General features: G+C 42.3%; 2 protein-coding genes and 1 pseudogene across 2 annotated transcripts; all 3 read left to right on the top strand.

The window, feature by feature from the left end:
• Nucleotides 1-985: 985 nt before the first annotated feature.
• LOC136673329 (trichohyalin-like) lies at nucleotides 986-4,198 on the top strand. Its single transcript, XM_066648731.1, has 3 exons — nucleotides 986-2,134; nucleotides 3,602-3,734; nucleotides 4,072-4,198. The coding sequence occupies exon 1, from the start codon at nucleotides 986-988 to the stop codon at nucleotides 2,087-2,089; it is 1,104 nt and encodes a 367-aa protein (XP_066504828.1). The 3' UTR covers nucleotides 2,090-2,134; nucleotides 3,602-3,734; nucleotides 4,072-4,198.
• On the top strand, nucleotides 2,534-10,683 carry LOC136673328 (cytoskeleton-associated protein 5-like). Its single transcript, XM_066648730.1, has 13 exons — nucleotides 2,534-2,617; nucleotides 3,602-3,718; nucleotides 4,072-4,203; nucleotides 4,796-4,958; nucleotides 5,211-5,580; nucleotides 6,914-7,087; nucleotides 7,283-7,403; nucleotides 7,561-7,740; nucleotides 8,226-8,413; nucleotides 8,822-8,877; nucleotides 9,667-9,814; nucleotides 10,075-10,166; nucleotides 10,548-10,683. The coding sequence occupies exons 1-10, from the start codon at nucleotides 2,534-2,536 to the stop codon at nucleotides 8,847-8,849; spliced, it is 1,557 nt and encodes a 518-aa protein (XP_066504827.1). The 3' UTR covers nucleotides 8,850-8,877; nucleotides 9,667-9,814; nucleotides 10,075-10,166; nucleotides 10,548-10,683.
• On the top strand, nucleotides 9,674-14,021 carry LOC136673327 (aminopeptidase N-like; annotated as a pseudogene).
• The last annotated feature ends 11,518 nt before the right edge of the window (nucleotides 14,022-25,539 follow it).

Raw genomic sequence — 25,539 nt, 5'->3', positions numbered from 1 at the left:
CAATTCACCTACCCTCCATGTTTTTGGACTGTGGGAGGAAACCGGAGCCCCCGGAGGAACCAACCTGTTACTTAAAATTGACTAAACATTTTTACAGTTTACACACACACACACACACATACTCACTCACAAATACACACACACACACTCACTCAAAAATACACACACACACACACACACACACATACTCACTCACACATGCACACACTCACTCAAAAATACACACACACACACACACACACATACTCACACACACATACTCACTCAGAAATACTCACACACACATACTCACTCACAAATACTCACACACACATACTCACTCAGAAATACAAACACACACACACACACACACACACTAACTGTGACCATCTGTGAGGCAGTGTCGTGCTGCCCTCTGCTGTTAGTTTGAGGTTTTGCGGTTCTCTCTCGCATACATTTATTTATACTTTCAGCAATTATTCAGTCGTTTAATGGTTAATCGGGTCATTATGTGACTGCCTGAAAGTGAGCTGCAAATTTTAAAAAATACCCTTTATTCCCATTGCTTAGTGGAAATTATATTTATTGCAGTAAAAATACGGATTAGTAAAAATAAATTAGACATTTTAATATTATTAGATATTAACATTAAAATTCAATCCAAAGTACATTTAATTAAATCAAATATTCGCTAGATTCACCCTCTTAAGAAAAAGAAAAAAAGCGAAGATTCCAAGGTCCCAGACCCTCGACCACGTAAGGACATGACTATGACGTCACAGAGCACGAGGCGTGTGTGTAAACGGTGCTCCTGCGGAACGCTAGTAATTGTAACCAGACTCTTCAGGTGAGTGGACGGATGTTACAGTTTCTTACCACACACTCTTTTAAAAGTAATACAAAATGAGGAGTTTTATTATTCATCTTTTGTGATTGAACGGGAGAACTCCTAAGAACAATAGACTGCTTTCTGTTGCAGAATAACTGTATTTTGTCATTGATGAATATGAACCCGAGTTACTGCCAGCAGCATCTCAGCTCCATCATGAGCAGCAGGTTCGAGGAGCAAAGGAGGGCCCTGTGTAGGAGACTGCAGGATGAGACCACCACCATCCGCCAGGATAGAGATCAGAAGGCTAGGGAGTTGAAGCAGAAGTTGGCCGGGCAGGAACAAGCCCAGAAAGACATGTTCCATGACCTGCTGCAGATGGACAGCGAGAGGAAGGAGTTCACTGCTGAGGTTCTCACGCGCTTCCGCTGTGAAGAACGATGGAGGTCAGATGGAGACGAGCAGCTGGAGAGAAGGAGACTGAGGAAACAGATCACAGCGACTGAGAAGTTTCTGAAAGAGGCAGACCAGATGAAACTCAAAAATGAGAATCTGAGAGAAGCTCTGAGAGAAGAGAGAAGTAGAAGGCTGAGAGCAGAGGAGAGTTTGAGGGAGGAGAGAGCGCAGAGGGCCTTTCAGAAGAGAAAGAAAGAGGAGGAGGAGGAGGAGAGAAGGAATAAACTGGAAGAGGAAAAGATACGGCAGGAGGAGCAGGACAAGGCGCGAGAGCTGAGAGAGGAGGAGGAGAGTGAGTTAAAAGAGGAGTTAGAAAAGCTGAGAGATGCTTTGAAGGAAGAGCGAGATGAAAGGATGAGGGCGGAGGAGCGTTTGAGGGAAGAGAGAGAGAAAGAGCAGAGGGCCTTACAGAAGAGAAAGAAAGAGGAGGAGAGTAGACAGATGGAAAAGAGAATAATGGAGAAGGGAAAACAAATGGAACAGAGAGTGTGTGGTCCACGGAATGGAAAAGAAATGGAAAAGAAGAAGATGAAGGAGGAGCAGGAGGAAAAGGAGAGAAAGGCAAAGGAGGCCCTGGTGAACAAGGTGCTGCTAAAGAGGCAAAAGGAGGACGCAGAGCAGCCCGAGACGGTGAAAGGTCGACTGGCAAAATTTGTAATGATGACCTACAGGAGACTATCTGACTTCTGCAGGCAGAACGATCCGAACGACCCGTTCCAGCAGCACCGATGGGAATGCAAAAGACTGGCTAAAGAACGGAAGAGGAAAGAGGAGGAACTAATGCAACAGCTCCTGTTGAGGAGGTTGTTGCAGCGGTCCAAATAAAGAGAACTGCTCCCCCCCATAAGTCAGGCCCGCTTCAGAACAGAGGTAAGTGTTTCCTTAAAAAAAAAAAACAGGAAATAACTTATAACTGCTGTAGGAACAAAACCCAATTTAGTGCTCAATTTTCCCAGATCATAAAACCTTCTGTGTGTTGTGCTGAAACACTTAAAAGGATTTATTTTCTATTAAACCTCAGCATGTCTTATAAAGCGAATCCATCCATGTTGAGTAAAAGAAACGCTGTAATTGCTGTAATCTTATAGTTGGTATATGGCATCGTGTGGTCAAAATGTAAACTGCAGGTTTAATACACATCTGTAGAAGACACCAATATTTTTTATGCAGGTCACAGAAGTTTATTATTATTTAAATATATGTTTAAACCTGATATGTTTAGTAAAGTTGAAATTTGGGCAGAGTGGGCTTCACCTCACTGTCTCCAACATGGATCCAGACGAGATTATGGGATTGTGCATCTACAACAAAACAGTGTCACAGTACAATAACTACATGCAGAGGAACACAATGGTGTGAGAGTGACTGGGTGAGTGTGTGAAACTGTCCACAGGTGTGAGTGTGTGAGTGACTGGGTGAGTGTGTGAAACTGTCCACAGTTGTGAGTGTGTGAGATAATGGTGAGTGTGTGAAATTGTCCACAGGTGGGAGTTTGCGAGTGATTGGGTGAGTGTGTGAAATCGTCCACAGGTGTGAGTGTGTGAGTGACTGGGTGAGTGTGCGAGTGTCTGGTGAATGTGTGAAATTGTCCACAGTTGTGAGTGTTTGAGTGACTGGGTGAGTGTGTGAAACTGTCCACAGTTGTGAGTGTGTGAGTGACTGGGTGAGTGTGTGAAATTGTCCACAGGTGTGAGTTTGCGAGTGACTGGGTGAGTGTGTGAAATTGTCCACAGGTGTGAGTGTGTGAGTGACTGGGTGAGTGTGTGAGTGACTGGGTGAGTGTGTGAAACTGTCCACAGTTGTAAGTGTGTGAGTGACTGGGTGATTGTGTAAAACTGTCGACAGGTGTGAGTGTGTAAAACTGTCCACAGGTGTGAGTGTGTGAGTGAATGGATAAGTGTGTGAAAATATCCACAGGTGTGAGTATGGAGTGTCTGGTGAGTGTGTGAAATTGTCCACAGTTGTCAGTGTTTGAGTGACTGGGTGAGTGTGTGAAACTGTCCACAGTTGTGAGTGTGTGAGATAATGGTGAGTGTGTGAAATTGTCCACAGGTGGGAGTTTGCGAGTGATTGGGTGAGTGTGTGAAATCGTCCACAGGTGTGAGTGTGTGAGTGACTGGGTGAGTGTGCGAGTGTCTGGTGAATGTGTGAAATTGTCCACAGTTGTGAGTGTTTGAGTGACTGGGTGAGTGTGTGAAACTGTCCACAGGTATGAGTGTGTGAAATTGTTCACAGGTGTGAGTGTGTAAGTGAATGTGTGACACTGTGAGATTGATATGGATTGTTTATATTTTTAAAAAGTACACGTGTTGACATCATGTTTTCATCTCTCTGTAGCCGGCCTCAAAGGACCAGGTGGTGGGGATGCTTGAGAAGGCCAGGGCAGTAATGCCAGCCAAACCTGCTGCACCTGCCATAGCTGCTCCTTCTAAACCTGCCCAGAGCGCTCCCCCGGCAAAATCAGCCTCCGGTACATGTCCCCGTTTGTGTCTGTCTTTCTGAAATCACCCACAGTTCCACACAACACCGGAAATACATTTTGCAGATGTGCAGATTTATATTTGCCTACTTAAGAATAGCCAATATGTCGTTATAGCTAAGGGGTTTGTAATTTTAGTATCATTTTCATTAGAACTTGACATGACATGCTCACTGCCCCCTAGTGTTCACTTGTGGGTGTGTGAGTGCGAGTGAGTGTTTGTTTCACTGCACGGATTGGGTTAAATGCGGAGAACAAATTCCCGTGTGTGCAAGCGCAGTGGTCAGTAAAGTGGTTCTAATTCTTGTAAATACTGTGCTTCCTTCAGGGAGTGGTGGGTAAGAAAGCTCCAGTTTCCACTAAAGCGTCCACTAAAGATGATGAAGACAAATCGGGCCTCATCTTTATCCTCGTGCCCAACAGCAAGGAGCAGAGGATGAAGGAGGAGAAGTCGCTGAAGGTAGGTTGCCCTTTGGGAAATACATTCTCGAGCCTTGTTTCTGCTGTGTGTACAATGATCTTCACTGGAGAAAAGATGAACTGGTCACATGAGAGATTTGGGTGAATTGGAAGAAGTTCCTATAGAAGGGTCACCATTTTGTCTCTCTCTCCCACCGTATGTGGGAGCAAACCAAACAATCTTCCCCTCCAAGCCTTAAGGTTATGTACCAGTGTTAAACAGCGATGAGGCTCAAGGACCTCATACAGAGCAAGTATAAAATTATGAAATTAACCATTTTCCCACAATCCCCCGGTGATCATGAAATTAAAGTATGATCAACAACAACGGTACTGTGTTCTGCTGAGACATGATACAGAAAGTTATTGGCAGGGTGAACTAGAATGGTCCGGATCTCAAAAGAAACTGGAGTAATATTTGGTTTCCCTTCTTAGCTTAGCGTAGATTTTTTTTTTAGCTACAGTCCATTTGTAGCCACGCTGGATTTGTATCAGTCTGTATCATTACACATGTGGACAACTGTCAGCGTTTCTGCTTCAAGGAGCCTGGAGAAACAGGATGTATTTGCAATGGGTTTGTGGTGTTTTTATAGATCCTAAAGTGGAACTTCATCACCCCACGGGATGAGTATGTGGAACAGCTTAAGACACAGATGGCTACCTGCCTGGCAAAGTGGCTGCTAGACGAGCTTTTTCACTACGACTTCCAGCACCAAGTCAAGGCCGTCAATGCCATGATTGAGGTATTAGACCGTGGCAAAGTTTTAATACCTGTAAATTGTTCTGGGGCGTTTAGGAATTCTAATATTAAAAGTAAATCTTTCTTTATTGAGTAGAGAATGTACTTATTTATTATTTTAAAGAATTTAATCGTGTGACAGCTCTGTGTTAACATATATATTCAAACACATCCGATCACACGCCACATAACCATCCGATTAAGAACAACAAAGAACTGTCTGTGTGTGTTTAATGTTGCACTCAGTCTTATTGTCTCTTTCATTGCAGAATGTCTTGAAGAGTTGGGGTGCCTGATTGAGAATTATGGTACGAATGTCTGTCAGCCAACGCCAGCCAAAGCTCTGAAAGACATCGCTATACACATCGGTGATCGAGACACAACGGTGCGCAACGCCGCACCCAACACAGTAGTGGCAGCGTACAATGTCTGTGGAGACCAGGTCTTCAAACTCATTGAATGTTTTCCCCAGCTGTCAGAGAAGGAGATGAGCATGTTGGAGGAGCGGATCAAGCGCTCAGCTAAAAAGACGCCTGACGTCTCAACCAAACAGGAGAGGGCACCGAGAGAGCACCCGACCAACCCCAATAGTACTTTCCTCCGCAAGCCAGCACAGGAGGAGATGCCCAACAAACTGAAGTACGTTCTGTGTTTGAACGCTCTGGAAGTGGCAGGAATAGACACAAAAAATGAGAGTAGGTAGAGAATGAAGCTAATAAAGTTTATGGAAGCGATCAAATGGAAAGTTGGAAGGGCAAATGAGCTTCATAATATTAAAGCCCTACTTTTGTTTAACTGATGTCTATAGGTAGTCTTTCTCCTAGATTCTCCAATCTTTGGGGCCAGATTTGTTTAGTTTGTTTATTTCTGGGGGCTCTAGTTAAGGTAGCCTCATGTGTGATATGAACCTTTACTTGCTCATCAGCTCAGGTCTACCTTAAATGAACATTTGGATGAAAAACCACATTTACACATTTATACTCCTCCTCCAAATGCATCAGTTCTGACACCAAACAGTTCTGTCTCTGCTGATGGACTACGTTATAAACTGTGTATTGAACCCTCCAGGTCTCGTTCTGTCCTCTTGTTTCATTGCATGTCATGTCTCTTGAACCTGAGCCTGTCTCTCTCTCTTCTCCTTTATGATTCCTTTTCTTTCTCGCTGCTCTTCCTGGACAGAATAATGTATCGCACGTATAGGATGTAAGTACTGCCGAATCGCTGTAGCTTCTGTTCATGAAGCACGCACCAACCCGGAGAGACGTAGTCAAATAGAAGAGTCTGAATTAGTAAAAGGAAAAATAATTAATTAAAAAATCCCCCCATCCATTTCAGCTGCTGGCACCATTGCAGAAGTTGTCACGGTCCTCCTGTTTGTATTAGCATTTATCACTAGCGCTGCACCAGGAGTCCTTTACACTTCAATCCAACGGTCCATATCAGATAGGATACTAGATTCTATGGAGTACCTGGAGTGCCACTGAGCTGTCACTCAAACTCATTAACCAATGGCGATGCATCCTTGAGGAAACCCACTCACGAGAGAAGTTTGTGTCAGAACTGCAAAGAAAAAACCAGGCAGCGCAAATGAGAGAGCTGGCAGCGTAACCGCAGCCGACAGATTGGTGAGAAACAACCAGAGAGAACTGTCAGTAAAAAAAGCACATTATCGAAGACCAGTAACAAATAACTTTTTCCTCAAATTCTTCTTATTTTTTCCTTTATATTAATTTTTTTAAAAGTCTGATTAAATCCAGACGTGTAGATGAGCTGACTGTGTCGTAACCTACAGAGGTGTGGGGAAAACCCATTTTTGGAGTCAGTGGACACTGTTGGACAAGTGTACAAGGGCCTTTGGGTGTTTGTCCTCCCGCACATCCACCTGTTCCCTGTGTGTTTTGATGGTTCAAAGCTGTTTGTGGTGCAGACGTGACCTGCGTAAAAGTGAAGCTTTCTGTCCTTTCCCCTCCAGTCAAGCCCGGTCTCAGAACGCTCACTCCGAGCACATGGCCCCCTCCATCCCCAAGGAGTTTCAACTGGACCTGGACATGATCGAGAACGACCACACGTGGGTCAGCGAGTTCCCTGACCTCGTGCAGCACAAACTGGACGAGCTGTTGGAGCCCGTCTCCATCCCTGAACCCAAGTGAGAAAGTTCACAGACTTCCACGGTTTGACAAACTGGGGATTAGTCTGGATAGGAGTTTTGAAGTTTAGTGTTAAATCAAACAAACATTTGGCAAATGCTGTGGACTGATTGATTATACAATTATGAGATCGTACATTTTAGATGGACCAAGCATTATCACGTCTTAATCTTGTTTCTTTTTCTCTTCTCTAGGATTCGCTCGGTCTCCCCTCATTTCGAGGACCTCCACAACAGCACAGCGTCCACTATCAACTTTGTCATCTCGCAAGTGGCCAGCGGTGACATCAACACCAGTATCCAGGCTTTAGCACAGGTCAACTTCCTGAATCTGATGATTTGGCACTGCTTTTTCCTCGCTTTATAAAACAGACTTCAATTATTCTATTGTAGACCACACAGTTCTCTCCTTAGTTCTATACAGTGCGATCCCATAGACTTAAATTTCCCACGATGTTGTATCGTCTCCGCAGATCGATGAGGTGTTGCGACAGGAGGACAAAGCCGAAGCCATGTCGGGTCACATCGACCAGTTCCTTATCGCCACCTTCATGCAGCTCAGACTGATCTACAACACACACATGGCCGATGACCGGCTGGACAAAAAGGACATCTTCAAGCTGTACAGCTGCATCATCGGCAACATGCTCTCAGTATGTGTCTCTCAGCCTCGTGTCTCTGTAGTGAGTTATATCAGCTGTCCGTGTGCACATGGTGAAGGCCTTGCCCCTTTCATAAGTTGCTCAGGAGACTGATGTAAACATTTAGTGACTGATTAGCATGATAGCCATTGTTTTGGTAGCTGCCACCCCTCCCTTTCTCAAGGCAGTCAAAGCATTTCTTGTCAGAGAAGGTGGTTTCTGACCTCATTACAAGGTGAAAAGTCTTGCTTGCCAGTTTCTAGACTACTTCACTGCTTATAGATTTGATTGTTAATCAGTACGAGGGCAGTGAGTGCCTTTGTAAAGCTGTTCAAGGCCAATGATCATCCATCTCAAGTTCTAGTTTCACATTTGACTGATACGTTGCTGTAAACTGATTTTTCTCATTTTAAAATGAATGGTTTTAGTGGCTTTTCCAAGGGCGAACGATCAAATCTGGTTGTTAAAAAAGCACACGCTACTCTCTCTCTCCTCAGTTATTCTCCATGGAGAGTCTGGCGTGGGAGGCGTCGATGGGCGTGCTGAAGGACCTGATGCACGGCCTCATCACACTGATGCTGGACTCACGGGTGGAGGACATTGAAGACGGTCAGCAGCTGATCCGTTCTGTGAATCTGTTAGTGGTGCGCGTGTTAGAGAAGTCGGATCAGACCAACATCCTCAGGTCAGTCAATCAAAACGCGCACAGAGGACACCTCTGAAACTGGGTGCTGCTGAAACTTAAAGGAGCTGGGTATTACAGGGTTAACTATGACTCTGAGAACTGGGAGAACATCATTAAACAGCTCAACAATCACCACCAGGTCAGAGATATAACACTTAACCCTGGACAACCATCAGATAAAGAGACAAAAACACTAGGGTCTACATAGTCATATACATCATTATTCACTCATTCACTCATGTCCTGTAAGTGCTTAACCCAGTCACTCTCACTCACTCACTCACCCGTGGAGTGTCTTCATTCCTGTAAATAACCTGTTGTCAGTGTACATGTGTTTTAAAGCCCTAATGTTGATATCACGCACAGATGTTTCTGAATGTTTTAAAAGAGGAGATAAATGTTTTTCAGGTTGTTCCCATCATTAACAGAGCTCTGATCCTGGACGACACCTTTAATCTGGCCAGGTGAACACCTTAAAAATAATGTGAATATCGTTACTATCCAATTAAAAACATTTCATGAGAAAAACTTCCAAAGAGAATGAAAATAACCCTTTAACTTTCAATGTAATGTATAATTTTGAAGCATTTCTATTGGTCCATTCATCATCATGTGAAGGACAGCTGCAGTGTTCAAAGGATAGTACACTTTTAAAACGTTGGTTATTGTTATTTAAAATAGTCCTCACTGGTTATGGCCACATTTGTAATGCATCGCAAACTGTCCTCACAATGAACTCTAAGTTCACAATCAGTCAGTGAGTGCATCTCAATCATGAGCAGAAACAAACTGAGCCAATCAAGGATTTATGAAGGATTTGTGACCTACAAAATCATCACTAAACTGGAGACTTTGGTCCAGTCTTGGACAGAGTGATGGTTCTGTCCTGATAAATGAGCAGTTATTGTGAATAAATACTAACGTTCATGAAGAGTTACTCATTTCAGGTTGTTGTGGCAGAAGAAAATGTGCACTGCTAATACAGTTAATACAGTTATAGCTTCACTCAACATTCAGACCAATAATAACTCACCATCCACGGTTAATGCATTAGTTCTCCATTTATTTTTATTATAAAAGTTAGAGAGTACGAGCTTCACGAGTCAAAACAACAAAAAGCATGACTCATAAAAAAGGAGAAGCTAATTTACCTATCAAAATAAAAACAGCTTGTTCTGTTCATCTCTGTTGTTTTTACAGATAGCTTAGTGGATAGATGTAGCTTCACCTGTTTAATCTCTGGATCTTTACAGGGCCAAGATGATTCCCATCAGTTTGGCTCTAAACACAACCAGGTTCCTCTGGAAGGAGAGAGACTACGTGCCCTGGAAGGCTGCTCTGGACAATCTGGACTATTTCTACCTGATGTTTGACCAAACGGCGCTCTACAACAGCATTCAGGTGAAGAACGGGAACAGAAGAAAATCTGGTCAACGTTATTTTAGATTTGTCAAAACAGAGAGCTACAGGGAGCACACTTAAATATCAGGATTGTATCTGAGTGTGCATTTATATCTGATTACAGCACCCCCTGTTGAGCGTGTTGGGGTAATGGTCAGGGTAAAGAGCTGTGGGCCACACAGTGATGGTCATAAGGTTGTGGTCAGACTCCAGAACTCAAGTCTTGTTTGTGTTTATTAATCAGTGACTCTTGTTTGCAGATGTATCTGAGGAAGCAAGTCGCACCACTTTTCGAACACTACGAGAACATCACCATGAACTGGACCAAAGTCCCAGACGGACACATGGATCAGTACGTACCACCTAAAGAGTGCACTGACCACACAGGAGCACTCTAGTTCTGCTCTGCATACTTTGTTACCCCCCCTTCCCACCTGTTTCTCAGCACTCAGGACCCCCACAGAGCAGGTGTGATGTGGTGGTGGATCATTCTCAGCGCTGCAGTGACACTGTCGACGTGGTGGTGGTGTGTTAGTGTGTGTTGTGCTGGTGGGAGTGGATCAGACACAGCAGTGCTGCTGGAGTTTTTAAATCCCTCAGTGTCACTGCTGGACTGAGAATAGTCCACCAAGCCTACTCATGGTGTATTGGCGTGTTGTTGTTGTTTGGGACTGAACACAGCTCCGTCATCAGTTCAGACAGATCAGTAGAGTTTGTTTCTTCCTTGTTGCAGCGTCCAGCTCTTGCTGGATTCTAACGTGATCTCTGCTGCAGCTGGAGATTTTACAGATGGAGAGTTGGTGCTGGTCGTCTGCGTTGCGTGGCGTAGAGTGACGACTCTCTCTGGACAATCAGTGCTCTGCAAGGTTTACACGCCACGGTTTATTCCCTACTTGACTCGCTCTGAACCACGAGAGAACAGCCACTAAACAAGAACCCGCTTCCAGAACCAGGACCTGATTCACCTGGTGGAGGAGCAGAAAGGTCAGTAGAGTAGGAACCCTGCAGTGGAAAAGTGGCAGGGCAGCAGACAGCTCATTAGGAACTGCATGCACTACAGATCCATAGGTCACAGTTTGAGCCACTTCTGGTCCAGTTTGTCATGATCAGTGCAGTCATTTTTACTAGAAGTGGCTGAAATAGTGTGTTTAGATATCAAACATGTCCTGAATTTGTTTGTAGCAACAGGAGAGAGGCCCACTGTCTGAACTGTCTCTGGCTTTTAGAATTCACCCAAACCTGAGATCCACAGTGTACTGCAGCGCTGTTTCTGCAGGGGGCGCTAAAGAGTGGGACTTCGCCTGGGAGATGCTCCAGACTGCCAGCATCGCTAGTGAGGCAGATTAACTGATGTCAGCTCTGGCCTGCACCAAAGATAAAGGACATTTAAGCAGGTGAGCGCAGAGGAAACATGTGGAATTCTGTTCTGACATCTAAATGAACCAGTTTATTGTCCATGGAGGGGGCTCCCCATATGGGAATGGCCTGTTTGGCTGGGTTTGGTACAGCTCCCCTGATGTCTAGGCCTCCAGCTTGGTTATGCAAGGTTAAAGTAATTTTAATACGCCAGATGTTAGACAAACCTCTAGAGCAGGGGTGGGCAATCTTATCCGCAAAGGGCCGGTGTGGCTGCTGGATTTAAGTCCATTCAGGCTCAAGCACACCTGATTTCACTCCTTTAATTAGTTGGCTTGAGTAAAACAAATGATCATGTGACCTCCTGGTTGGTTGGAACAAAAACCAGCAGCCACACCGGCCCTTTGCGGATAAGATAAGATTGCCCACCCCTGCTCTAGAGGTTAGAAATTGATGGACAACACACACACACACACACTCGTCTGGATGTTTTACACCCTGGACCCGACGAAGATCCGGAAACAAGACGCCACCTCTGTCATCGTTCAGATCGCTGGAAACAGAGAGGGACGGGATTTGGCGTGGGACACAGTCGAGTGGAAATACCTTTTCACTGAGTAAGTTCCTGACTGATGTGTGCTGCGTGTTCAGTGTTACGCTGTGACTGACCCTCTGCACACACTGCTCATCAAATGTCTGAGCTAGGACTTGTTTAACTTACTAAACCTGATCTGGGAAAGGACGCTGAGAGTCAGAATTATGAAATGCTTCAAGCGCAATGTCTCAGTGTGTGTGTGTGTGTGTGTGTGTGTTTCCTAGGTACGGTGTCGGGTCGTTTTCTTTCTCTGAGCTGATAAGCGGTGTCACACAGACATTCTCCACTCAGCAGCAGCTCGATCAGGCGTGTGATTTGATCCTGTAAAAATGTACACTGTTTCTCCCCTGTTCCAGTGACCAGTGCAGCTGAGACAGGTGACACCACCCAGAGCACAGCTGGATTAACATCTGCAGTTTCAAATACAGTATTTGGTTGATCAGCTGTTTATGATGAAGGATCAGGTCAGATCGGTGCCTCCAAGTCCTGTCAGAGCCTGGGCTGCACCACCATTGTCCCCTGTTCACTACATGTTCCCATTACTGTGTGAATCTGGAGCCCACCAACCAACACACTGTGAAACAAGACCCACGCAGTCAGTTCCCTGTGCGCAGCCTAAGTCTGAAAACACGGGATAAAACGAGGCGTCCTGATCCTGCTCCGCTTCTGACGTCAAGTACGGAGACTTTAGAATGGTCCCGCCTCCTCGTCTGAGTCTGTCCAATCACAGCGCTGAACCCACCTTTATGTGAGAGCGCAAAGACGAGGTTAAATGCAGCAAAACAGACACAACGAGCGCAGAGAAATAAGAGCACTGAGTAAAAAATGAGAAAACGAGGGGGAGAACACTGCTGTGGGGTTTTACAATGAGACTAAAGTGTGTGTGTGTGTGTGTGTGTGCTCTGTGTTGTAAAGCTGCTGCGGTTTAAGGAGGAGAACGCGGCGGTGGGGTTTGGATCAGCGAGCTCCGCTCTGGATCAGAGCATCGAGAAAACTAAAGCCAACATGAAATGGGTCTCAGAAAACCAGAGAGAAATCACAGACTGGTTCAGAGCAGAAACGGCCTGAACCTCCTTCATTCACCTTCAGCTCCTTCACGTTGCTCCGTCAGCTCCCGCTCTCTCTCTACAGTTTACACTCCGTCTGAACACAGAATTAACGTCTCTGACTGTTCTTTTATGGACATTTTTTTTATTTATTTATTTTTTATTTAACAACAAAGTTTCTTTGATCCAAAACACATTAACATACAGAAACATTCATGCTCTATTATAATTAAAATGTATTTGTTAGAGAAATAAAAATGTTTCCTTCTTTTAAAAAACACTTCTTGTTTCCAGAATTATTTCAAAGGGAACAGCATTTTTGGAATGAAACTCAGCCACGAGAATCATCAGGAATGTTTCATTTGAGGATGAACACTGATTATATACGATGTTGTTTTATTTATAACAACAACAACAACTTTAATCTATTATCATACCCTTTACTTACTCAGTACTTTTTTAATCTTACTTATCGGCTTACTTTCTCTGTACTTACCCAGTAATTAGCGGGCTATAATTTAAAGTGTTTATGAGGCCCCAGTGTCTGTAAATGGGTAAAAAAACAAAGTGTCTGGGTCCGGTGCTAGGCTTTCTCTCTCTCTGCTCACGGCAGAGAAATGCCATCTGGAGGTTTTTAGACAACGAAGAGACTCCAAACGCTGAAAAGCACCAACCGAGATGAGGATGTTGCTCTGTTCCTGTTCCATAGGGGGGTAACACTGACTTATTTTTGCTGTTACAGTTACATTACTTAAGGTGGAACTGACTCTAAATTCAGGAGAGCGCTAACTGCATGAAAGTAAACACAAAGCGAAAGTGCTACAAAACTAAACAGCTCGAGTTACACATGAGTTTCTGTGGGAATTCAAACAGTGAATAAACACTTACAGACAATTTACACTTCAGACCCCAACAAGATACAGTCATTATTCTCCTCTAACACAAAAGAAGATTGGATAAATTGGTCGGTCTGCCACGTTGCTGTTAGTCCATGTATCAGCGGGCTGTGATTGTTACTTTGTTGTAATGTACTACCATAAAGCCTATAAAGCTTAAATCACCACAACAGAATATGCTCCTAAGAGAAGTATAAGCAGGAGGAGACCCCTGCCTGAGGGTAAAGATTTTAAAATCATTGTAAAATCATATCGTACTGTTGTTATTTACTTGGATGTTTCAAAACATGGTGAATCAAATACAATTATATGTATAAAACATATTTTCTAACACTGTAAAAACTTTACCCAAACTGAACATTGGTTTCTCAGCGACAATAAAAGCTATTCTATTCTATTCTATTCTATATTGATTAGGTCTTCTGGTCCCACAGTGAGAGCTGTTGTGGCTCTTCCTGCTTTGCCTGTTCATGTGCTAAATATGTCAAATGATCAACCTATCTCTAGAACCACACACTGGTTTGGAACATTTATTATGATATTAATATTGTTGATTGCAGCAAGTTAAGCCAGTCTCATTTGGGTCCATGCTGTAATTTCTTACAGTTCCCCCCTTTGATGCTTTTGAAGCATCTCATCAACTACTTACTGTACATACATTTTCTGAGTGGTACCCAGTGGTCGATACCCTCCTGCCTTAGGTTGCCCCTCACTGGCTTGAGAAGTCTTACCCGTCATTGGAGAAGTGCCTCAAAACACACTGGTACCCACTCGCTCTAATAGTAAACTATCATAACAGCTCCTCTACAAGGAAGAAGAGAATGAGAGAATAACAAGTAAACAACCAAACATTAACAAGGTTTCTTGGAGTCTCATTCAACAACCATCACATTCAGTGGAACTGCCAAAATGAAGTGTTTGAGGAAGTTGTAACGTGAACACTAACCACACACACACCACAACATTATACATTAGACCCCAGCCTCAGCTTTGAAGATCAGTTCACAAAGGGTTGTAAATTGGAAATGTGAAAATGAAAGTATATAAAAGAAATCTAAAAAAAAATAATAGAATCCTAAAATCTCTCCCTTTCTGAAAGATCTTATTGTTTTCATTTGAGTTCATTTGTTAATTTCATTTGAGACGGTAGGAGAGATGAATTCTTTAAGTGCTGCACCTTCTGTCATCATCTATATTCCAGTTGGTTTCCGGTTGCTGAGTAGAGTAAGGTCTTATCAGGTGGCATCTCTTTATCCACCATAGCTTCAGAAAATCCTCCAACACTCACTCGACGTTTCCTGAAACACATAAACAAAGCAACAGCAGTATCTTGTTTTGATGGCATCTTTTATTAAAATAACTGTGGACTTCCACATATTAAATAGTGCACCTACTGTCCCCTACCTAACCATGAGAGTTCTAGACTCTAAGAGAAGTGAGGAAGCGCTAACCACTTTGTGGGGGAATAGGGAGTCTTCACTTTGAGTTTGATCCCCACATTCTAAATATTGTGGTTCTGCTCAAAGCCCTTCTTTAGAGTCACTCATGTTTTCCCTGATATTAGTTGTAGCACTAAACAATGATGTGAAGCATAAGTGTTTATATTTTTGTCTGAAAGCTGCCTGCACACCTTGTCCCTCCCCTCATTATCACACCGCTGTAACTGCTGAGTGTCAGACCCGTCAGTGGGGGGTTTGTGCCAAATGGCAGCACAAACACCAATATTCAGATTGTGGTGTGAATACACAGTAATGTCAAATGAGCCGAACTGTTCCATCATGCATCAGCAAAGATGGTAAACACAAAACCACTAATGAATGGTTATTACGGATTTCCCAAATGCATCATTTTTTTATTGTATGTGTTTAATATCTTCAACAGTCTTAATTTATTTTTCATCACCTCCTTTTTTGTGTATAATTGTTAGTGAAGCACTAGTATCTGCTAGCCCAGGGGTCGGCAACCTTTACCACTCAAAGAGCCATTTGGACCCGTTTCACACAGTAAAGAAAACACTGGGAGCTACAAAATCCTTTTGAAATTTCATATGAAATAACACTGCACATAATAGTTTTTTTTTTTTGCCTTTGTGCTTTGTATAAACAAACTATACTGTGTTACATTTATGAAATTAATGAACGACTGCAGAGAAAATGAAATAACATTTCTGCATGCAACAAAACATTTTTAACTCTGAAAAAAAGACGTGTTGACGGTTAAGTAAAATACTCAGTGTCTATTTGAGTCCTTGTAGCAAAAAAAACTTAAATTATCCACTGGCAGCAAACAAAAGTGCTGTCCTCTCTCTGTGTGTGGTCATTATTTTACTGGCGCCGTGCAGTCAGCGTCAAAAAGTTCAAGAAACCACACACTGACGGGTGTCGCACGGTGGAAGTTGTGAGATGTATTAAGAGCGGCAAAAATATTTTAAATATTAAAATATTTTAGATGTTATAAGGTCGCCATAATCTTCATAGAATTACATTTTGAAAATGAATGAACCAAAATAAAATACATTTTATTTAAATGCTCAATAATTATTTTCAAAAGCTGAGCTGCATCAGAGGGGTCAAAGAGCTGCATGCGGCTCTGGATCCGCGGGTTGCCGACCCCTGTGCTAGCCAATCATTGCACTGACCTCCAACAACATTTCAAATTGACTTACAATACTGTCTCATGGTATAATTGCTACAGGTATCACAGAGTCCTGTGAATTCTATGCAGAACTGTGCACAAATTTACAGTCTGTTCTTCCTAGAGCAGCCTGTAATTCACTGTAGTCTATGCTCAGTTTCTTTGCTTTTTATGCAGCTTGGAGTTTGGAAACATATTTGGAGATCCATGCCTCAAAGTAGATTTGCATTCTCTAGCAATATGTCCCTATTTATTACATGAATAACACACTAAGATTGCATTAGGATTATAAGGTGGTGGTCTCTCCTCAGCCTTTCTAGCTATCTGACCTTCATTCTTCCAGGAAACATTTCTTTGAGCTGTATTCTGATGGGAAACTTTACCATTGACGGCTGCTATGGGGGTGGATTTTTTATTACTACTATTGTAAAACTCATTTTAAGAGTAAGAGTCATTTTAGTAATGATCTCATCATAGATAGACATATAGGTTACATGCATTGCAATGGTGGCACGGGTAAAACTGTCACTTTGTCTGTTTTCTTTCTGCCTTTTTATTTTTAACTTTATTTGAAAGAGCTCAGCCTACAGTTGAGGAAAGACACATAATCAAGACGACACAAGCATCTGCATCTGTTAACCTATGAATGTCAGCGTGCTGTTCCAATTTGTCTAAGAAATGTAAAGGATCGTGCTTTACTGGATCAAATTTTCCCACATTTTTGATTAATGATTCCAGTTCAGTGGGATTCAGAGCACGGACAGTAGTAGTTGTGACAGCACTACTTTATTCCTCTCCGGGGCGAACCGTGGTGGAAGAATGCAGTGGTGCCATAGGAAACCTTATAGTACTATCAGAGTAGTGATCATGGCTGTCTTGTGGAAGAGAAGCTTCCTTCCAATTTGGGTTTGTTTCATACGTGCTCTGAAAATGTGTTTGATTTGTGATTTGATCCAAAGGTGTTTTGGAATCTATTGTTCCCTCATTATCTAGTCCTTCAGCCAATGGGGCAGACATATTTTTTACCATAAACTGACATGCTGATCTAGTCTGCTGTAGATCGCTTGATAACCTTTCCACAGATGATACAAGTCTGTTATTGTCCATCTTATAATTAGAGATTTCTTGTTTTAGTCTGACTATTTCCTCCTTCAGAATTGTCTTGGTAATTTTTCATAGACATTATGTTTTCACTAATTTGAGCGTGAAGCACTGTTTTCCATCTCAAGTGCATCTCTCTGTGTCTCTGCTTCCTTTAACCTTTTCCTGGTTAGTTTATATGAGGCAAAGATGGCATTAAGAGCATTAGCAATATTCTTTTTATTATTCCTAGGCGCTTTAGGATCGTTTTCGAATCGGGACATGGGGCCCACTCATAGGGCTCATCCACAATATTCTCAATCCCATTAAATAGTTCCTTTGAACTGTGTTTAGCAATGTATGCAGCCACTAGTTCCTCCATTGTAAGGTCTTACTCAGTGTAATAGTCCAAAAACAAACCTGTTTTAATAACAGAATCAGAGAAATACAGCCCAATGATTTCAGTTACTTTAGAAACTTTAGAAATGAATCACCCAAGTTTCAATTTTTACTTTAGAAACTAAAACCTCGTTTCAGTTACTTTACAGACTTTACTCATACTCATATCATGAATCATATCCTACTAATACGGATACTGTTCGGTTTACCACAGTACGTCGGGAGGATTCTTACTTTAAGATCATTACAGATTTATCAGAAATTTGGTATACGACTCCTCCTGCTGTGACTGAATAAAAGATTAACACAGAATTATCCCTGTCCTTAAATTTTCTAGATTTTTTTAAACGAGGTGATAACCTAAAACCAGTAGTGTAAACACAGAATTGGTTTTACTTAACAACTTCCCCACTTTTTGTTTTGGAAAATCCCTCGAGTGGATGGCTCGCCAGTTGTAGGAAATGTTATAGTGTTTATTTTACTTGGTGAGAGTATCAGGTTGATTCATGAAAAAAAATGTCCATAAAAGAACAGTCAGAGACGTTAATTCTGTGTTCAGACGGAGTGTAAACTGTAGAGAAAGAGCGGGAGCTGACGGAGCAACGTGAAGGAGCTGAAGGTGAATGAAGGAGGTTCAGGCCGTTTCTGCTCTGAACCAGTCTGTGATTTCTCTCTGGTTTTCTGAGACCCATTTCATGTTGGCTTTAGTTTTCTCGATGCTCTGATCCAGAGCAGAGCTCGCTGATCCAAACCCCACCGCCGCGTTCTCCTCCTTAAACCGCAGCAGCTTTACAACACAGAGCACACACACACACACACAGAGCACACACACACACACACACACTCATTAGTCTCATTGTAAAACCCCACAGCAGTGTTCTCCCCCTCATTTTCTCAGTTTTTACTCAGTGCTCTTATTTCTCCGCGCTCGTTGTGTCTGTTTTGCTGCATTTAACCTCTTCTTTGAGCTCTCATATAAACGTTGTGATTGGACAGACTCAGACGAGGGGGCGAGGCCATTCCCAGGAACTGAACCAGTGACCCTCTGGCCTCGAGTTCGCTTCTCTAACCTCAAGGCCACTTTGAATCACATTGATCACTGTATGAAGTTTGATTTTTCTGTTCAGATATGGTTCCTATTTTCTCTTCCTGTTGTGTGTGGCTATAGAGCTCCTTTCTGATTCAGGACAGGCTTTGAATTTTATTTTCAAACCAAAACAGTGCTGCTTTCTGTATGTGTGTGTGTGCGTGTGCGTGTGTGTGTCTGTGTGTGTGTATAATTACACACTAACCCTTCAGTCATGGTTCAGGAGGGTAAATGGAACAGCAGTATTAGTGTATGTCATGGAGAAGTTTGGTTCCTATCAGCAGTCACTAAGTTTCCCTACAGTTAATCATCACACACTAAACCATTCTGAATGTGATTATTACAATAAGTAGAAAATGAGACGCTTGCTCATTATCCAATAAAACAAAAGCACTCTGAGCAAGTTGAATATTTGTATTTAAACAACTCAAGCTGGGATTGGACAGAAATGTAATGATGCAGTGTTCTTGTCTGTGGGGTTATACTTCTGCTTCTTTGAAGAAAGAGGAGTGAAAGTTCAGTAAAATGGTGGAAGCAGAGCAGGTGAGATCTGAACTGCACCATAAATTCAACACCTTAGAATCTTGAAGACTCAGTTTTGTGAAATGAATGACTTGTGGTGAAATGAAGGGAGTCTTCACTCTCCTGATGTTGGTGATTCCTCACTCAGTGTTCACAGGTAAGAGCTCGGAGCACATCAACAACTCTCTCATATTTACTGTCACTGAGGAACTACATTACACAGTGTGGTGGGAGCTGGGATCTACGTAATGATAAAACACAGAAGAAAGAAAACAGGAAAGAGACAAAACTTGGTTCTACAGCTTTCTTAACTACACTCTGAAACTCAAACACTTTCTCTGAATCTCCTCCTTTTATCGCTCTTCCTCTCAGGTGCTCCTCCAAGTGGATATTCATCAGCTGTCAGTGCTCTTTTACAAATCAGTGCAATATTTATATTTTATACAGACAGTGTCTCTAATGTCTAATCTATTTTTACAGTAAGCAATAAGTAATAATAAGTAATAAAGTATAATAATGATTCTGTCACTCATTTCAGTTCTGTTTTTAGACCCAGAACAAAACAAGATTCCACTGGACCCTTCTGAAAACTAATTATGCACAAAATGTATATATTTTCAAATGAACAAAGACACACAGAGTCTATGATGAAAAGCACTGAATCACTTTGTTGGTTTAATTTCTTATTCATGAGGGGACTTTTCATACAATGGGGACTTTTCCTTAGTGTTGATTTTTTTTGTTTGGATTTAATCTTTTGTCTTAAGCGTTAGAGTGTAATATATAGGACAAGTAAGAAGTTACAGCAAATGTGCACAGCTCTGTTTAAATCCTAATACCACATGCAGCCCAGAGGAGTCCTTCAATTCCCATTTAAAGAGCTTCTTCCAAAAATCTAAACTGAAACTGCGTTTGTCTGTTGTTAATGTGCACTACAAATTAAACTGTTTTAATAAAGAAATGAATTAAACTTAATAATGCAACAAGAGATAAACATAGATTTACTGGCATCATCTTGTGTTTAGATGTTTATGATGAGCTGCACAGTCATCATCTCAGTCATCTCTTACATTACCACAAACTGCAGAGGTCACATGTTTTCTCAGATGGCAGTGGACTGACAGAAACATGAAACGATCAACACACTTCAGGTAAAACCCCAAACACTGAGGTAAATGCCCACTACACTGAGACGTACAGATGACTTTCTATTCTGTAAAAACCTCATTGTATGTTTCCCTTAGTTACAGGGCACAAGGCAGGAACAGGAACACACAATAGACCACATACATCACAGCACCTCTGTGACTGAAGTGATAAGACACACATGGTCTTGTGGTTTAACGAACTCGGAAGAGTGTTTAAATGAACAACTAAGTGTATCAGCATATGCTACTATCCATCTTACACTGACATTCCCAAAGTCTTTCAGATAAGTAGGGGGTGATTGTGCTGCCTAGAAGGGAATCTGTGATGGTATTGTGGACATGGACTTGTCTTCAGGTTCATTTGACACTGGTGAGAATTGAGAATTGACAATTGTCTTGGTGTTGAACATGTTGAAGAATAAAGCATTTTACCTGATGCAATGTCCGTCTTGATCAGCTGTGATCATTGTACCTTTAATCAGTGACACTGTGTATGGCTTGGTGTGGTTTAGTGGAGATTGTCTGTTTGCAGCACAATGCAGTGTCCAGATTGTGATGTGAGGCGTGACGATGGGTAACTGAGTATTACTTCATCATTGCCTTTGCTCAGTTTTCATCCTCTTTGTTTTGAGTCACAGTGTACGATGGGATTTTCTTACACAACTCATGCTGAAATATCAGCTCTGCTGGTGATATTCTGAAACTTCAGTGTGGCGTTGTTCTTTACTCACACACAAAGGTGCTTTCATTTTATATTCTTTGAGACTGCCTCTCTAATGGCGTTTCCCAGCGTACACATAAAACTCAGCATTGATTTGAAAACTGACTGCTGTTAAATGGAGGACCATTGCCAGTTTTGACTGTAATGGGAATGCCAAACAATTTGGGAATGGTTTACATGGGGCACTTTGTTCTGTGTTATGGACATGGATGTTTCTCTTTGTTGTATCTCTATCCTGTCCTGTCTATATGCTCTAGGATCCTGACTGACTGCATGCCGGATGCTGGAATCTGTGTCCATGGTTTGGCTTCAACCAAACCATAATAAAAGTAATAAAAGAAAGGGTTATGTCACACACGGGAGGAATATTTCCTCACTCAGTGGTTTATCTTTTGCGCTGTTGTACTCAGTCCGTGTTTTGAATTGTTAATTGTTGATTTTTATTTGCGATTGTTGCTTGTCTGTTAATTGTGTGCGTGTGTGTGTATATATATATATATATATATTTAAAACTAGTACCAGTTGTAGGGAGTGGCTGCCGTTTTTTGTTTGGGGAACTGGGGTTTGTCTCTGTTTATCCATAGCAAGGGAGTAAGGTTAGCACTGTGTCTTTGTTTTTGTCGTCCTGCACAGGTTAGTTAGGGTACCTAAAACTAGTTAGTGTGGGGTTTGTTTGTTGTTTTGGCCTGGGTCACCCCTGAAGTCAATTTTATAACTTTTATTTAGTAGCTGAGCCTTGACACAAATCAAGGACTGAAATAAGTAGTAGTCTACAAAAACATATGGATGATAATGATGATGATTTAAGTGTAAAAATATGGTGCACTACAGAGAACGTCATTGGTGTCGTCATTTCCGGCTGACAGTTCGCGCGCTCAGTTTGTTTGCTTGCTGCTGTTTAGTACTGTTCCTAAGCTCTTTACTTAAAATCTTTACTTTACTGTTAATATTTTGTTAACTTATTCTTATTAGTTGTACACTGTTAAATACCACTACCATTTTATTATTGTTGTTTTCATATTAATAACTTCTCTCAATTAATAACTCCTTCTCTCCTGATTATGGCGACCGCGGAGGAGCGATCTCTCTCCAGGCTCAGCACGGAGCTCGAGCAGTTGGGCCGCCGAATTCAGCGTCTCCTGGAGAAGCAGACGGAGCTCCAGCGGGAGAAGACGAGGCTCGAGGCCGCCCGCGATGCCTCCTACGCGGCCGTTGGCACGCCAGCTCCTCCGTCGCGACGGCTCCCCGGGACGGCCATCTTCACTCCAGCCCCGAGCTGGGAGCGTCAGCGTGGGCGTGGGAAGCCGAGGTCGTCTCCCCCTCTACCGCAGCCAGTTTTCACCTCTACTAACCGGTTTGAGGTGCTCAGCTCCTGGCCCTCACCTGCACCGAAAACTAAACAGGGCGGTATTCTTATCATCGGCGACTCTATAGTTAGACATTTAAGAGTCTCAGGCACAAAGAGTAAAGCTACTGTGTCCTGTCTTCCAGGTGCTCGTGTCCTGGATGTTGCCAGGCGACTTCCCTCGGCGCTGCGGCAGCGTGAGGATCTCGGCACCGTCGTTCTCCACGTGGGGACGAACGACACTTCCGCCCGCCGCAGCGAGGTCCTGAAGGAGCACTACCGTTCGCTTCTGGATACCGCTCGGAAGAAGACCGGCCCCCTACCCACCTACAGACGAGGATGTGAGGCGTACAGCAGGCTCTTCGCACTCCACTCCTGGCTCCGGGTTTGGTGTGGCACTGTCGGCGTGGACTACGTCGACCACTGGGAGTGTTTTCGGGAACGTCCTGCCCTCTACCGCCGGGATGGGCTTCACCCTAGTCGCCTAGGTTCTGCAGTTCTCTCTGGGAACATCGAGGATGTTCTACGCCAGGCTTGACTAACCCCACCCACCAGCACAAAGCAGGCAAGTAGATTACACACCGAACAGGTAAGTGATTTTAAGGATACACTTACAGATAATGGCCATTTGTTTGCCCATAGTAAGGGTGTATGTACAAAGCTTGCTTTAAGAAATATAAAAATTTGTTACAGCATCAAGACTGTGTCTGTCCCCCGAATCAAACTTAAACCCAGAAAATATCAAACAGCGTGCCCCAATAACCTAATCACTATTAAACCATCAGAAACAGAGGGTAGTATCATCCCCACAGACCTAAAGTTTGGCCTACTCAATATAAGAGCACTTAACTCTAAAGCAGTCATTATACATGAAATGATAATGGATCAGAAACTTGATGTTTTATGCCTTAGTGAAACTTGGGTCAGAAATGATGAATATTTATCACTAAATCAAGCCACTCCTACAGGCTATAAATATGTACACAGCCCCAGACTGACAGGCAAAGGGGGTGGATTATGTATAATTTACAAAAATAATTTAATTATTAACCAAAAACATGGTTACAACTGTACTTCCTTCGAAATTATGTACATTAACATAATTAACCCCGCCACAAATAAGAACACTATCTCCTTATTAAACATTTATAGACCACCAGGGCCCTATTCAGAATTTATAAAAGAATTTGGTGAACTAGCTGCTAATTTAGCAGTGTCATGTGATAAGTTAATAATTGTAGGAGACTTTAACATTCATTTTGAGAAAAGTGATGATCCCCTAAAAAAGGCGTTCACATCAATCATAGATTCTGTTGGTTTCACACAAAATGTATCAGGTCCTACTCATTATTGTAATCACACACTAGACTTGGTTTTGACCCTGTGCACGAACATAAAAAACCTAAATATTCTCCCTCAGTCTTCCCCAGTCTCAGACCACTATCTAATTTCATATGAACTGAGTTTAGATATTAAAAAATTTACATGCCCACATTATTATCTAAAGCGCTCACTAACCCCATCTACAGCCCCTAAATTTACTGAAAACATCACTGATTTATTGACCTCAGTCAGTAGTCCAGCAGACCCACTGGAGCTGGATAGACTAACGGACTACTTAGATAACACTCTTCGATCAACTTTAGATAGTGTAGCACCGCTTAAGCGTAAAAAGCTACAACAGAAAAAACTCGCTCCCTGGTATAATGAAGAAACGCTCATCCTAAAACAAACCGTAAGGAAATTAGAGCGGAAATGGAGGTCGACTAAACTGGAAGTATTTCACTGTGCCTGGAAAGATAGCCTTATCCAATATAGAAAGGCACTCGTCAATGCACGTTCAGCACATCTGTTCTCACTGATTGAAAATAATAAACACAATCCTAGAGCACTCTTTAATGTAATCTCTAAACTTACAAACAATCGGGCAGCTATTGATCCACAGATCCCAGCCATTCACACCAGCAATGCTTTTATGGACTTTTTTAACAATAAGATTGAAAATATTAGACAAACAATAAATACCATATTACTAAATCCAGCCTGCCTGTCATCTGGTGTGGATGATATAGAACAAAACATAGAAGAAAGACTAGAGGACTTTGACCCACTACCACAGCTAGAACTGGAGAAAATCATCTACTCGTCAAATTGTACGACCTGCACACTTGATGCAATACCAACAAAACTATTTAAAGAAGTATTACCAGTCATAATCAATCCCATTTTAACAATCATAAATTCGTCCCTTAGACTAGGTCACATACCCAAAGCATTTAAACTAGCAGTTATTAAGCCCCTGATCAAAAAACCAAATCTTGATCCTAGTGTACTATCCAATTACAGACCCATCTCTAACCTTCCCTTCATATCTAAGATCTTAGAAAAAGTTGTGGCCCAACAACTTAGGTCATACTTGCATAAGAATAACATATATGAAAAATTTCAATCTGGTTTTAGGCCACACCATAGCACCGAAACAGCTTTAGTTAAGATAACAAACGACCTTCTTCTAGCCTCTGATCTAGGCTGTGTATCCATGCTAGTTCTACTAGACCTCAGTGCAGCTTTTGATACAATTGATCATACTATTCTGCTAGAAAGATTAAAAAACCTGGTTGGAATAACAGGAACAGCCCTATCATGGTTTAAGTCTTACCTCACAGATCGCTATCAGTTTGTAAACGTAAATATGTTTCTTCTACTCATACAAAAATGAGATTTGGAGTTCCCCAAGGCTCCATTTTAGGACCTTTACTATTCATATTATACATGCTGCCACTGGGCAGAGTTATTAGCAGGCATGGCATTACCTTCCACAGTTATGCAGATGACACACAGTTATACATATCAGCCAAACCAGATGACAAACCTACATTAAAGAAAATGGAGGACT

This window comes from Hoplias malabaricus, chromosome 17 (assembly GCF_029633855.1).
Source record: "Hoplias malabaricus isolate fHopMal1 chromosome 17, fHopMal1.hap1, whole genome shotgun sequence".
NCBI lineage: Eukaryota > Metazoa > Chordata > Actinopteri > Characiformes > Erythrinidae > Hoplias > Hoplias malabaricus.
Note: the sequence above shows the minus strand (reverse complement) of the source record. Positions and strands in the feature narration are given on the sequence as shown.

Excerpts from the sequence above, each read along its gene's own strand:
- LOC136673329 (XM_066648731.1), top strand. The coding sequence starts at position 986 with ATGAACCCGAGTTACTGCCAGCAGCATCTCAGCTCCATCATGAGCAGC.
- LOC136673328 (XM_066648730.1), top strand. The coding sequence starts at position 2,534 with ATGGATCCAGACGAGATTATGGGATTGTGCATCTACAACAAAACAGTG. Across the intron at positions 4,959-5,210 it reads GATTGAGGTATTAGACCGTG|AATGTCTTGAAGAGTTGGGG; the intron begins GCAAAGTTTTAA and ends CTTTCATTGCAG. Across the intron at positions 7,404-7,560 it reads GTATCCAGGCTTTAGCACAG|ATCGATGAGGTGTTGCGACA; the intron begins GTCAACTTCCTG and ends TCGTCTCCGCAG.